Source organism: Mirounga leonina, unplaced genomic scaffold (genome assembly GCF_011800145.1).
Source record: "Mirounga leonina isolate KUSES-001 unplaced genomic scaffold, KU_Mleo_1.0 Mir_83, whole genome shotgun sequence".
In the NCBI taxonomy this organism is placed as follows: domain Eukaryota; kingdom Metazoa; phylum Chordata; class Mammalia; order Carnivora; family Phocidae; genus Mirounga; species Mirounga leonina.
The window spans coordinates 3,179,040-3,194,346 of NW_023270826.1; the positions used below are offsets into that span (position 1 = coordinate 3,179,040).

Below are 15,307 nucleotides of genomic sequence, written 5' to 3' on the forward strand. Positions count from 1 at the left end.
TGCTCTGCTGCTTTACTCATAAGTACTCTCACTCTGAAGATATTATGAATTCTTGTAAAGGAAAACAGCTAAATAGTCTGCCCAGAACTATTTATGATGCTTCTGTTTATGATGCATCTAGTCAAATGTAGCTTTTGGTGACTTCTGTTTCTTTAGCCACTAAGAAAGGTGATGAGAGAAACAACCTAAATGTCCGTCAACAGGTGAAAGGATAAACAAATTGTGATAAATCTATACAATGGACTCTTACTCCGCAATCCAAATGAATAAGCAGTTGAAACACGCAACATCAAAATAGGTGAAAGAAACCGGGGGGTGGGAGGAGATGAAAGAGAGAGAGAGAGAGACAGATGACAAATTTTGTTTGACTCCATTTGTGTAAAATTCTAGAAAGTACAAAATAATCTTCATAGTAACAGAAAGCACATCAGTGACTGCTTAAGGGTTAGGGAAAGGCCAGGAGGGAAGGGAGGAAAGAATTACAAAAGAGTCATGAGGAAGCCTTTGGAAGTGATGGATACATTCACTATCTTGACTGTGAAGATGGTTTTATGGGTGTATGCATTTGCCAATTTGTCGAAACTTGTAGATGTATATATTTTAAATATATACAATTTATTGTATGCCAGTTATACCCCAATAAAACTGTTTTAAGAAGAAAAGTAGACAGAGGTGAGGAAAAAGGGAATCTGTCCAAGAATATATGTATACAATACTGTTTTAAAAGTGGTTTTCGAAGAAGAGGGATGCTCAGTACTCACAAAATACCTTTCCAGAATGACATTTTCCTGAGAATGTCATTTTCTAGGAAGACAGGAATTGTATTTTTGAAAGGAGCATCCGGGTTGCAAGCAGATGATTAATTATCATGGAAAATCATTGATGTATCATCGCAATTTCACAGTATTTCTTACAGTTAAAATAAAGCTTCTTCGTATCTCTCATAAAGGTATTGTGAAGCTTTAATTGATTTGTGTTGGTAAAAACCCTTGGTTACCGTCATGGAAAATAATTGAATTAAGTATCAAAATATAAATGTACAACTTTTGTTATTGTTTTTATGTTTGTTTTTCTTTACAATAACAGGGTGCCAACTCTTCTAACCCGTTGTTAAACCAGGGAAGACACTGAAGTCGGGGGCTCGCATGTCTGTTGATTTAATGTTAAATTATAGAATCTACAGAGGTGTTTAAAGAAACTCATATAGCTATCTCTGCATACTGGATAATCTTGTACATACCACTCGCCCACTCAGTAAGGAGCAGTAATGACTTATGCAAGTTCAATTCAAGGATATAAATCTCCGGGCTTAGTTGTATACTTTCTTTACGGGAAGGCAGACATTCTTTTGCCTTCTTTTGAGAAGAATAACTTAATATTAACTTAGCACCACAGTAAGGAAATACAGTAAAAAATATAAATGACAGTATCGATCAAGAGGACAATGTAGACATTGTCCTCAGAGACACAGAGTAACTCAGTTTGTTGGAGAGACATTTAAACAACAGGCTATATCTAGAGTAACAGACACTGTATGCAGCTCAGCAGTGACTTAGTAATTGTCCATAGTAAGTATCACTGCTGATCCATGCACACTACGTCTTCACTAACTGGTAGCCAGTATTATTCATAATTTCAGAAGTCAAAGTTGTGATTGCAACTTAACATTCACTGAGCAGGTCTGGAGAGCAGAGTACCTCACTCTTTGCAAAGCAGAGATAAAGATGTTCCTATGTTATCTCTCTTCCAACCAATACAATTAGACATGATAATAGAGAAAACTCATTTCAAGAAAGTGTTGATCATTAGGCAACAACAAGGTTATTCTTTAAGAGATAAACATTTTAAGGACTCTTAGCTATGGATGTAGCATAGAGACTCACAGCAAAGGGGATGGTGGGGTCCACGTTTTGGATGAGACTGTCACTATGAGGCAGGTTTATGTACATGCAATTCATTATGGGCAGCTGTAAAGAGTTTGGCAACTTATTAAGGCTAGAATACAGTAGTCACAGGCTACATGTGGCAATTTACATTTAAATGTAAGTTAATTAGAATTAAAAATTCATTTCTTCAGTTGCTTTAGCCACATTTCAAGTGCTCAGCAGATGCGTGTGGCGAGTGGCTCCCATGTTGGACAGTGCAACCTTGAATATTCCATTCTCACAGAAAGTTCTAGTGAATAAGGGTGGGCTAGAATGAGGCAGAGGCCAACACAGGGATGCTAAAGAAGGAACTCTGTAACAGGGACTTGAGAACGACAAATGTACAACTGTTTACAAAGAGGCCTCGTTGCTCAACTCCCAAAGAGAAGCGAGACCCTGGTTCATACTCTCTTAGCCTGGCTTTCAACAAACAACCTAGAGTTAAAGCACTCTTTATGTCCTCATGCCCTCTGGGACCTCGAAAACTAAATGTGTATTTTCCATAAAATATTAAATCAGGAGAAATTAAGACAGCACACTTAATGTGAAATAAAGTTCATATACTCCTGTTTAAACACAGATTAGAATTTCTGTCAGAACAATGCCAGTGAAAAGTTGACATTCTAATTAATACAATTTACATTATAAAGCACTGAATATCTTTATCTTCCTATTATGAAATGCCCTCTTTAAAAAAAAAAAAAATCAAGGCTCTACTGAATAGGGAATTGAGTACCAAGGGCAATATTTAAAAACCCATGTACAAGAGAGGTGGTTAGGGTCACTGGCATTTTTACACACCATCCACCCAGGTCTCTAAAAAGGGAAGCAATACACTCATCCTCTTACACATAGTTTTGTCATCTTTTATCATCCACAAAACTATTTTCATGCAGCAATAGGATTTTGAGGCTGTTTTACTTGCAATGATATAAAACATACTGCAAACCGCAAACACCAAAAGCCTAACACCTCCTCGCTCTCCTTCCCCTCTTCTCCCCTGTCTTCTCCCTCTCTCTCTCATCCTCTCATTTAACATCACAGGGAACCGTCAGGAAACCTGTGAATTTGCACACATGTAGGACTCCCACACAATGTTTATTCAATCCAAATTCTGAGTGTGTAAGAGGGGCAGAAAATCAACCCCACAGTTGGGTACCCAAGGATTCGTGTTCATTGCCTTTGTCAATTTTATGCTATCGGTGAAAGGAATAAAGATGAGATCCTTAAAGCCTGAATTTTCATTTCCTATGACAACGTGCTTTTTCTTCATGCTTTATCACACTCCACTACTTGGTTTCCACCCCTTCATAATTGATATCGGCCATTTGAAGCATTCAGTAAAAACCTCATGAGGTTCATCAAATGTCCCCCAGTCTATAATTCTTGCTTCTAACATATTCAGAAGCATATTCATCCAAGTATTTTCAACTTCCCCTCCATGGTTTTCCCTGTGCACAGGGACGAGTGTAATGACAGTTGTATTAATTATATGCTGAAAAAATCACATAGCAGCAAAAATGATGGAGATCATCGTTTTAAATATTTTATTAAAATAACCCAGTGTAGAACAGATAATGTAGACCCTCTTGATAATGAGAGGTTCATTAATTTTACAAGAATTCTAGAAAGCTTAGAATGGTCATCAAAATTATCTCTTTCATTTATTTGTTTTTTCAGAAGCGGAAAAACCTTCAATCATAGCTTTAGAGAACAAGAGTCGAGCAAAATTTCTAAGGTATTTTTAAGTTAATTACTTACCTTTCTGGGAAAAGTTTTGAAAAAAATAGCTTGAAATACGAAGGATTTAAATTTCATAGTATATTACTTGAAATGCCTGTAAATTTTCAGCTTCTGCAGTTTACCCCATTAAAACTTGGTTTCATTAGCATATAATGACTTCTGATAAATAAAATTGATATTCCCCATAAACAAACAAGCAGTGCATTAAAATACTTCCATTACAAACAGCAAAAGTAACACAGTCTTGCCTACCAAGTGTGTCTCCAGGTACAGCTTAAGGCCATCCGTCTCTGCTTTAGGGGGTGTCCAATTCTCAGTGGTTTCCATGGCTTCATTTAACCACTGAATGAATTCATCCAGCTTGTTTACAAACCCCTTTGTGACAGAAAAGAGAAGGGGGGGGAAAGGACAAGAAAAGCATGTTAGTTGATCATTTCTTTAAAGCCAATCTGAAAAATTCCAAACCTCATGGAGGATAAAATTGATACCACTGCCTTCCCATTCTAGTTCCACACTGTGGAATGGAATTTCCACTGTTCCTGACACTGAAATCTATCAAAATAGAAAGACATTGTGCATGACTCCCTCTCAGTTTTTCCCTAGGAACATTTTTTTTCTGAAGAATTTGGATTGTCAGGTGTCTTTATAAAGGTGTCCTCTGATCATCAAAACATTTCTGGTGTCTGACAAGTGCCCCCTCACCAAAAAATCAGGTCAGGCCTGTGAGGAGCACTCCCTGGCTTTGGGGATAAAAGCATTCCCATAAAGATGGTGTTCTTTACTCAGAAGCCAATGGAGTTGAGTTGCTTTAACTGAACTACAAATCTATTTTTAAATCACATAAGTGTTTAAAGGGATGTGGATGAGTTCTACTGACAGCCCAACTGTCTGTGGCTGAGCCTGGGTTCTTAGAAGCAAGGAACGGCAGACCAGGTGGGATCAATGAACAAAAATGTAAACACCTGACTCTGGGTGTGTCCGGCACATAAAGAAATATTCTTGGCTAGGAAGCACAAATAACAATAATCTTGCAATTTTTCAAATAGTGGTTATAAAAATTTATTGACCATTTAAAAGAACACATCTGTAGAAACGGAAAATGTTTTGAAAAAAATGAAAGCCCAGCTATGAACCTAAAGGAAAGAAACGGGGCTGGGCGCTTGATTTCCACGTCTAGGTAAACAGCACCACCTGGAGGTCAAAAGGAGCAAGGACCGGCTTCTACATTTGTACTCGCTGAAAGGGCTGGGGATGCTATTTCCCTATTACACTTAACCTGTTCTTCAGATTTGCCTTTTGATCAATTTGGGTGATAATCACACCCATCCTTTTGAAAACCTACCCTAATCAGGTTGTTTTGGTAAAGCCAATAAGAAATATCAAGTTAGGGTCTTCTTAATTAGAAGCTAAGGCCTGTGCATTTGCAAATGGCTTGTCTGAGAACCAGGAGGTAGTTTAACATGCCTCAAGTCCTAGCCTCCAACCCCAAGCTAATGACATTACTGAGGTTCCTTTAGTCATCACTCAGAAGTGTTTCTTCCAGGTGAGGTGAAAAACATACCCAACAGGGATGGTTTCATGAATTTCACACGACACAGTTCCCTACCAAATGCATTTTTCCGATGATCCTCCCAAATCACCCTTTTCTCTAATTTTCTCATATTGTATTTTGTTCTAAATGCTAGGGATCCATGCCAAGTAATTCTTTTTGCCCTTTCTCATATATTTAGGGTATTGGTTTGTCTGCTCTTTCTCCTTGTCTGCTCTTTCTCCTTTTCTGCATACATCTGAGAGTTGCTTTGTTTTTCATTTCCTCCCAAATACTTGAGTCTTTTAACACAGATGTTACGTCAGTTTCACTTTTTTCAGTCAAGCCTCCCACCTGTTTAAAACATCACTCCCCAAGTCCCTCTTTCTGGAAGACTGCCCACGACTCAGAATACTTAAGAAATTCTTATCTGACTCGAGGTTTACCATAGACCCCTACAGATGTGTACAGTAGATCTGTGAGCAGAAACAAGGGTAGAGTGTGTTAGAACTGAAGTCCTAATTCTTGATTCTCTCATAATTAAATTCAGTGAAAAATTAAGATATTCTTTGTTGGCCAAATGGACTTACAGAAATATCATCTACAGAACCTCATCAGAATATCAGAGTCTAGATGGTTGATAATTGTGAGATGAAATGGTATTTTACATTATTAAATAGTATTTACTATTGAATTTGGACTTCAGTGGTTTTTATCTGTAAATTGGTTTGAGGAGAAAATTAAGTCAGGAAGTAAATTATTTTGGAGACTACTGATTAAATCCAAGAAGACAAACAGTAAAAGATGTTGTCTGAAATACAACCAGTTATATACTATTTATTATCTTCTCTTCCTCCAAAAAACAAGCAAACAAGACAATGTGATTGCATGGATACCTCACGACAAAAGGTTAGTCTCAGCCAAACAGTATTAAACAATGTGTGACGGCCTTTCTAATGGAACCATGATTACAGAGTTAGCTGAAATCCATGAGATGCAATTAGGCAAACTCATGGGACCCAGGTGAACCTTTCTGGATGACCTCTCTGCATAGCCTAGCCAGACAGCAAAACCAAGGCTGTCTGACACAGAGGAAACAGAGGTCCAGTCAAGGCTTCCCTCTGGGTCTCCTCTGAATTATATCCCTACCTCACCCATTTTCATTTGTTGCACTTTTTCTCAACTCTTTTCTTGCCAGTGCTAAGAAGTTTCATGCATCACAATAGAAACCTGGAAAATCCTTGTAATCTTATAATAAAAAGCTAAACACACCTCCCTCTTAGGGAGCTCTTAGCTTTCCACCTCCCCTCCTGTTCACATGTGTAGCCACAAAAATACAGAGAGAAATCATAAAGGCAAATGACACTGGGGTCCATCCAATTCTTGATACCTTTGTCACCTGTTGTTTCTCCACTTTTCCCAGTCCCTTTATGTGTTTACTGGCTCCAGCGTTCTGTGTCGTGGACGGTGTACTAGCTCCATATCAGGAGATACTCTCCTTACAAAGACCAACTAAGTGCCACTCAATATACCGAACCACACAACGTGCAGGAGAACTCACACTGAGACGCATACAACCAATATTTGATGCTAATTTTTAGAAACTCTGCAAGAGTCCTTGTGGTGTGAATGAAGGAAAATGAGGTGACATACATAACAACATAGGAAAATGGGGAAAAATACAAAATTTTATTTATTTTAAGATACAGGTCAAGACCTAGCATAACAAATACTGGGCACTCCTTCACTTTTTTAACCAATATTTATTAGGTGCCTACTCTGTGTAAAGCATACTGCTGGGCATTGTTGGGAATAAAAAGAAAAATATCACTGCAGCAAAAATCTCAGCAGAACATAAAGCATGTCTCAGCACTGGCCTACGCAATTCAAGTAATTTTAATAGTCGAAAAATTTTGACAATCAATAAAAGATTTGGAATATTCTCCTGGATTCTTCTGTGAAATGTATTCTGCCTGCATCAGAATTCTGTCTGTATCCAAATTTGTTCTTATTTTTAGTATTTGACCCATCTGCATTTGTTTCTCTAATATTTTGAGTTTACACTTACTTACGCTGAGATTCCAAGATGACTATAAAACTCAGATTTCCTTCATGACACAATCCAATGCTGCCATCGCACTACATGAAAGCACATTTTATGCATGTTCAACTCACCACTACAGACTGAACTGCATCTCTGAAAGGCCGCATTCTAGCCTTCACTGTTCAAACTCCTGCCGAAGTATCTTACCTGCTTAGTCTCTCTCCTGTCATTTTTCGATCACCAGTTTTCTGGCTGTCCCTTTCCGCCCCTTCTTCCATTACCCTTCTCTGCCTCCCGCCAAGCTCTCCAGGGGCACACTGAGTGGGACTCAGTCCACAGGCCCCTGTCCTCCCAGGCCACCCATTTAATTGTATCCTTCGGGATGGGTCCCTGACATATTCATAACTGACACATGTTTTGAGAGTCTGCAAACTCTTCACTGGAGCCAAGACAGGATTAGACACCCAGAAGAAACCCTGGCCATCCAACGTGTGAGAGAGAACTGCCCAGGCAGCCTTGTTACCACCCACTGAGGGCACACTTCCCACTTTCAAATCATTTGCTTTTTAAAAATCTTACTTTTGTCAATCAGAGAAAGACATGTATCATATGACCTCACTGATATGAGGAATTCTTAATCTCAGGAAACAAACTGAGGGTTGCTGGAGTGGAGGGGGTTGGGAGGGATATGGTGGTGGCTGGGTGATAGACATTGGGGAGGGTATGTGCTATGGTGAGCGCTGTGAATTGTGTAAGACTGTTGAATCACAGACCTGTACCTCTGAAACAAATAATACATTATATATTAAAAAAAAAAAAAAGAAGAAGAAGAAGAAGATAGCAGGAGGGGAAAAATGAAGGGGGGAAAATCGGAGGGGGAGACGAACCATGAGAGACTATGGACTCTGAAAAACAAACTGAGGGTTCTAGAGGGGAGGTCGGTGGGGGGATGGGTTAGCCTGGTGATGGGTATTAAGGAGGGCATGTATTGAATGGAGCACTGGGTGTTATATGCAAACAATGAATTATGGAACACTACACCAAAATCAATCAATCAATCAATCAATCAATCTTACTTTTAAACTTTCTAAAGCATCAATCTCTTTAAAGACTAAGCAGCACAGTCCAAGTACATGCAAATGCACACTTTCAGGTTTGTAAAAAATGATTTGCTAGAGCCCTCACCTGGTTAACATATATTTGAAGATTCTATTCACAAGGAATATTTACCCCTGAGTCTTGCAAATAGCTACCCTCTCATGACAGGTTAAGAATGCCCGTTACTTCTTTTATTTTCCCACCCATTTCTCTCTACAACAAACCTGGTTTAGTTAAACACAAACTGGAGGTTGCCCTCCTCCAGCAAGGCTGTCGTGTGGAGCAGGACTAAGAAGGGCGTGCCTTCCTTGTGTCAGGGATGGGACCAGAAGCCAGCATTACAGTAGGAAATGGGACATGGTCTCTGCCTGACAGTGTTGAAAGCCTAGGGGATCATTTTGTATAGGATTCCATGATTTTCAGACTACATTGAAAACGAAACCTATTTCTCTAAGAGGGTAAATGGGGACGTCTACAACAGGAAATAGATGCCACGCTGTCACAAGTGTGTGGAATGGTGCTGATTCTGGTCATTGTACAGATGAGGAAACTGAGGGTCAAAGAAAGTGAGTGAGGAGTTGGGGCCCGAACCCACATCTCACCCCACAGTCAGTTTCTCTCAGTGCACCACACTGACCTCTAGAAATAGTATTCTCAGAGACATGCCATCAGACCCAGATGAAAGAGAAGCAACAATTCTTCCCAGCCCTACAGTCTTGGCACTGAGGCAAAATTCTCTAAGCTCTCAGTCCTTCCCCTTCACTATTTTGTGCTCATTTTTCTGAAAGGAGATCTTTGACAAGGCCAGATGCTTAACAAGGAACACACACTTTTTTTTTTTTTTCCAAGCAAAAATCACTGTAAACTTCACTTGTAATTCATGGAAAATTTCAATCCAAAATGTAAAGAAGTTACATGCAGGAATTAGTCAATTCTAGCAGTGCCTCAATTACAGATGAATGTGACTCAGTTTAATCACAGAGAAGATGACCCTTGGTTCTCAGGAGTTCAGCCAAGGACCTCAACTGCTAATTTCTTTTTGTGGTTAGAATGTGTGTATGTGTGTGTGTGTGTGTACGCCTTCAGAAGGATTCTTATTTCTCGGTGGACAAAGAAATCAAGCATGATGTCTGACCTCATCTAGATCAAATTAGCTGCCTTCAGACACGGACCTACTGAAGGGCATCGAAAAAGTGAACTATGTTCACTATATTTATGGAAAAATTGTTCAGCCTCTGCTGTTGAATCTTTTAAACCTTTATTAAAATGTGTTCTCCCCTTTCTTAGTATTCCAAGATTCAAAGATTCACTGAATGATCTCATCTGAACAATGCTGGCTGAAACAACACGTAATCCTCAAAGTGCACTCACTCTGTGCCAGGACCTTTTAAAAGTATTTTATATACAATAGATCATTTGAGCTTCATACCTAACTTCATGTGAGGTAGGTAGTATTGTGACCTGTTTTACAAGTGAGAAGACTGAGGCTCTGAGAGCTGAGGAGACCCGTTCAGTACCATATGGCTAGAGGGTAGTGGACTAAGAGCGTGAATCCGGACAGCCTCATTGGCACCACATGAAATCATGAAAGGCCTACAGATTTAACAATTTATCTAAGTCCCTAGCAGAAATTAGAAGTTGAAAAACATTTAAATGAGGATTAACTGTGGGGGGCAGGAGAGGTTATATTAAAAGAGAAAAAAAAAAAAAAACATTCCCATCATGAACCAGTATGGATATTATTAAGAGAACAGTTGCTACAACTCGACAAACTGAATTTGATTCCAGGCTCCATCCATCTCTTACTAAGAGCATAAAGCAAATGAGCTACTTAATGTCTCTGAACCTCATTTTCTTCATCTGTAAGATAGGGACTGTAATATCCATCTTGGGTTTACATGAGGATTTCAAGAAAAATACATGTTTTAAAGCCTGATGTAAAATGAGGGCTTGATAAATGATTTTTTTTTAAGATTTTATTTATTCATTTATTTGAGAGAGAGAGAGAGTGTGTGTGTGCACCTGCAAGTCAGGGGAGGAGCAGAGGGAGAGGGAAAGAGAGAATCAGACTCCCCGCTGAGCGTGGAGCCTGACGCAGGGCTCGAGCCCACGACCCTGACATCACGACCTGAGCTGAAACCAAGAGTTGGATGGCACTTACCTGGCTGAGCCACCCAGGCGCCCCTTGATAAATGATTCTTAAAAATCATTCCTAATTAACAAGCTCCAATTTGATCTTTTATCTCATTCACTCAGAAAGTTTTGATTATTCACTAAGCACACAGCACTGTGCTAGGCCACAGGCGAGAAGGATCAGAAAAGTCCCCACACAGCCACAAGGTGAGAGGGGCATGCAGAGGAGGGAGACGTGACTTCTGTCTCAGGTCATCAGATGAAAGAACACGGAGGCGGCAGCTCCTAAGCCTGCAGGCCAGCAGGGATTTCCGTATCTCCTTATTCCACCAGAAGGTCTGAGGGGGATCGCATTTCTCCACTAATAGCCAAAAGTTTAAGAATAATCTGGCTTAACTTTTCAAAACAGGCCACATGCTTTGGAGCCGATCTTTACATTAACAATGGCTACCAACGAGTTATCGCAATCCTCTTACCCGATGCACAAGGAAGCTTTATTTAGGCTCTGATAACTGGAAAAATTAGAACTCCATTTAGAAGCAAAAGTATGCATTGAAATTTTATACGTGTATTTACCAAAATATATATTTAGTCTTCCATATACACATAGTTCCTATATGAAATGCCTAATTTAGATTTTTACACAAGAGTAGTCAAATGCAATTTACCTTTCCTAACCACCCATCTATGTACTTAATGTGCCACTCAAGACCCAGAGGCTCAAGATAAAAGGCCAAGGACTTAAAAGAGGTGCTTTGGATTCTACCACCTCACACATTTACCCATGTTCCTACCCACAAAATCTAACACAGTGTAAGTAATTGACAGAAGGGAGGATATGGTGTGTGCTTTTAGGAAAAAGATTGAAGAGAAAATGAAATGGTTTAAGGCAGTTTTAACTCTGATGCCACAAGAAAACTGAAATACTGAAATGTTTTACGAAATATTTAAGCTTCTTTTCTAAAGGTTGAATGGGATGACTTTAGAATATAAAAATATTCCTGATAAAATTATCCCAGAATAAAAATAAAAGGCTGTCAGTTGGAAAGAGAGAGCACAAAAAAAAAAAAAAAAAAAAAAAAAAAAAGGCATGGAATGGTATTATCTGAAACCGACCAGGTGGGAAGTTCTATTCTGAACTCAGTATCATGTAGAAAGGATAAATTGAGCTGATTCATCATCTTCGAATACTGTTGACAGTAGTTTAAACTGGGAAAAGAAAAGCCCAGAAAGATCCCTGATTCTCACAATGGGAAAGAGGGTTCTCCAACAAATCCAGAGTTTAGGTTCAGTTGCTCCCTATTGGTTTATAAAAAGAAGTAATCAACAAATTTAAGGGCAAAACAAGATCAAAATGCATTATCATCAAAGTCTAATAAAAAAAATGAATGAATAAAACAATTGGGAATAAACTGGAACAGATAACAGGTCAATATTTATGGAGCACTTATTATGTGCCAGGCACTTACTCAATTCTTACAACAACACTATGCTACAAGATTCCCACACTGTCCATTTTATAGAAGGGAAAACTGAAGTACAGACGAGCTCGAGTACTTACACAACTGTGACTCTTCCATAGGACTAGAGCTGGGGATCCTCCCAGGGAGTCAGGCTGCCGCAAAGCTTTGCTCACTTACTCTGAGGGAGACCTTGCCTCAAGTACCCCAGTCCGCCAGAGGCACTGAATGAGCACATCAGGTCACCTGCCTTTCTCACCAGACTTATTCCCTTGAGGTTCCCAGAGAGAAAAAACAAAGGACAGTAACATCCACTGTGGTGCATTCTTTTTTTTTTTTTTTTTAAAGATTTTATTTATTTATTTTGAGAGAGAGATACACAGCGAGAGAGGGAACACAAGCAGGGGGAGTGGGAGAGGGAGAAGCAGGCTCCCCGCAGAGCAGGGAGCCCGATGTGGGACTCGATCCCAGGACCCTGGGATCATGACCTGAGCCGAAGGCAGTCGCTCAACCGACTGAGCCACCCAGGCACCCAACTGTGGTGCATTCTTGTTTCCCAAGCCTTCGTGAGAACTCCAGCCCATGCCACCCAGCTTCACCCAGTCCCGTCAGAGCCAAGTCCCCACACTCTGTGCTCTCTCTTTTCAGTCCCCCTTTTTCTCCTCCTTTCTCGACCACTGTTTCTCTTTTGCCTTTTTCTTCTCTTTCCTCTTCTCCTAGTCCCTCCCTTCTCTCAGTCTCCACTCCTCTTCCCATTCTTTTGCTCGCCTCCCTTCCTCTCCTCTTCTCTCTTCCTGTTCACTCTTTCTCTCTTTGTTCTACAGCTTTCGGTCTCCCCTGACCTAATCAGCTGGAGCTAATTAATCACTTTTAATAAACATTTCCCGACATGTCCATAAAGTTTTGGGGCTGCTCAAAAAAGGGGCTGCTCCTTGACACTGAGGTACAGAGCTGAAAATGCTGTTATAATCCTGTATTTAGATTAGCTCTAAATACTTTCCTGATTAGTAAGACCTCCTTGCAAATCAAATATCTGGAAAAAGAACACATATGGCTAGACGGAGGTGTTTATAAAATGCTAAGATTATTCAAAAGATTACCTGTGATTGTTGAGTTGTTATTTATCTAAATATTCTCAACTTTCTTTAGGGAACAGATAGCTCTTTAGTAATAACAAAGTTATTATTTTTAGGAAAAAATTAGAATTACACATGGAGAGTTTATCATAATGAGTGAACAAGAAAACAGCCAGCTTTAGTGAAAGGCATAAGAAATTTTCAAATGATATGTCCAACAAAGGGTTACTATCCAAAATATATAAAGAATTTATACAACTCAACACCAAAAAAAACAAACAATCTGATTTTAAAAATGGGCAGAAGGGCGCCTGGGTGGCTCAGTTGGTTAAGCGACTGCCTTCGGCTCAGGTCATGATCCTGGAGTCCCAGGATCGAGTCCTGCATCGGGCTCCCTGCTCAGCAGGGAGTCTGCTTCTCCCTCTGACCCTCCTCCCTCTCATGCTCTCTGTCTCTCATTCTCTCTCTCTCAAATAAATAAATAAAATCTTAAAAAAAAAAATGGGCAGAAGACCTAAATAGACATTTTCCCAAAGAAGACATACATGTGGTCAAGAGACATGAAAAGATGCTCAACATTACTAATCAGAGAAATGCAAATCAAAACCACAATGAGATATCACTTCACACTAGTCAGAATGGCTAGTATCAAAAAGTCAAGAAATAACAAGTGTTGGTGAAGATGTGGAGAAAAGGGAACCCTTTTGGTAGGAATGCAAATTGGTGCAACCACTGTAGGAAACAGAATGAAGTTTCCTCTCAAAAAATTAAAATTCGAAATACCGTACGATCCAGTAATTCCCCACTACTGGGTATTTACCCAAAGAAAACAAAAACACTAATTCAAAAAGATATATGTACCTCTGTTTATTTGTTTATTGCAGCATTATTTACAATAGTCAAGATGGGAAACAACCCAAGTGCTCACTGATAGATGAACAGTTAAAGAAGATATGGTATGTATACGTGTATTTAGGAATATCCCTCAGCCATAAAAAAGAATGAGATCTTGCCATTTGTGACAACATGGATGGACCTTGAGGGCATTATGCTAAGTGAAATAAGTCAGACAGAGAAAGACAAATACCATATGATTTCACTCATATGTAAAATAAAAAAGCAAAACAAAGCAAAAACAGATGCATAAATATGGAGAATAAACTGGTGGTTGCCAGAGGGAAGGGGGTGGGGGCATGGGCAAAGTGGGTGAAGGTGAGTGGGAGATGCCATTTATGGCTTCCAGTTATGGAATGAATAAGTCACAGGGATGAAAGGTACAGCACAGGGAATATAGTCAATAGTATTGTAATAGCATTGCAAGGTGAAAGATGGGTGTTACACTTGTGAGCACAGCATAATTAGGTATAGAATGGTTGAATCACTACATTGTACACCTGAAACTAATGTAACATTGTGTGTCAATTATACTTCAATAAAAAAAAAATAAGTCATGGAAACAAAAAGTACAGCACAGGGAATACAGTCAATAATATTGTAACAACGTATGGTGACAATGGTGACTATATTTATCTTGGTGAGCACTGAGCAGTAATGTACAGAATGGCTGAATCACTATATTATACACCTGAAACTAATATAATGTTGTATGTCACTTATATACATCAGTAATAAAGTTTTAAAAAGAAGAAAATTGCCACCTTTCTACCCAAAGAACTTCAGGTTGGTGAGTCAGTAAAGAATAGAAATTCAACTCTACTGCACTATCATTAGATCCAAGAAGGCAGAAAACAGTATTATCTAAATGCATGTGCTTGGAAAGGAGAAAGGTTTTCATGAACAAGTCTACAAAAGACCCTTAGGACCCATCTAGTTCAATGCTCCCCATTTTACAGGTGAGGAAACTGAGGCTCAGCAAGATTAAGTACTTGACTGATAACACACACCCAGTACGTAGCCAAGTCAGAAAAACTCAGGGGTTGTGTATTCAAAATAGAGCTTGAATTTTAAAGTTTTCAGAGACATCTTTTGGATAAAATTCCTAGAGCTCAAAAAAAAAAAAAAAAAGGACAGAAATAGAGCTTTTAAAACTAATACAAAATTTCAGAGTACTATTGGTTTAGTTAATTGTGTATACCATCTAAATTGGGTAGCATTAGGCCAAGTCAAGTAAAGACTAAATTGCCTTTTTTTTTTTTCAAACTCCAAGTGTATGTACATACACATGCACATGTATATATTAGGTTCTTAATTCAAAAAGTATTGAGAGCTTACTATGTATCAGAAACTGTATTAGGGCCTGGAACTCACACATAAATGACACAGACTTCTCTCTTACAGAA

The 15,307-nt window shown here is 39.1% G+C and overlaps 1 protein-coding gene across 1 annotated transcript in view; it reads right to left on the bottom strand.

Moving 5' to 3' along the window:
• The window catches only part of LOC118002845 (A-kinase anchor protein 6-like), a 286,400-nt gene that overhangs the window by 237,426 nt on the left and 33,667 nt on the right, over positions 1 to 15,307 (bottom strand). Inside the window, exon 4 of the mRNA XM_034993450.1 lies at positions 3,921 to 4,043. Coding sequence (XP_034849341.1) covers positions 3,921 to 4,043 — 123 coding nt within the window. The remainder of the gene's footprint in view (positions 1 to 3,920; positions 4,044 to 15,307) is intronic.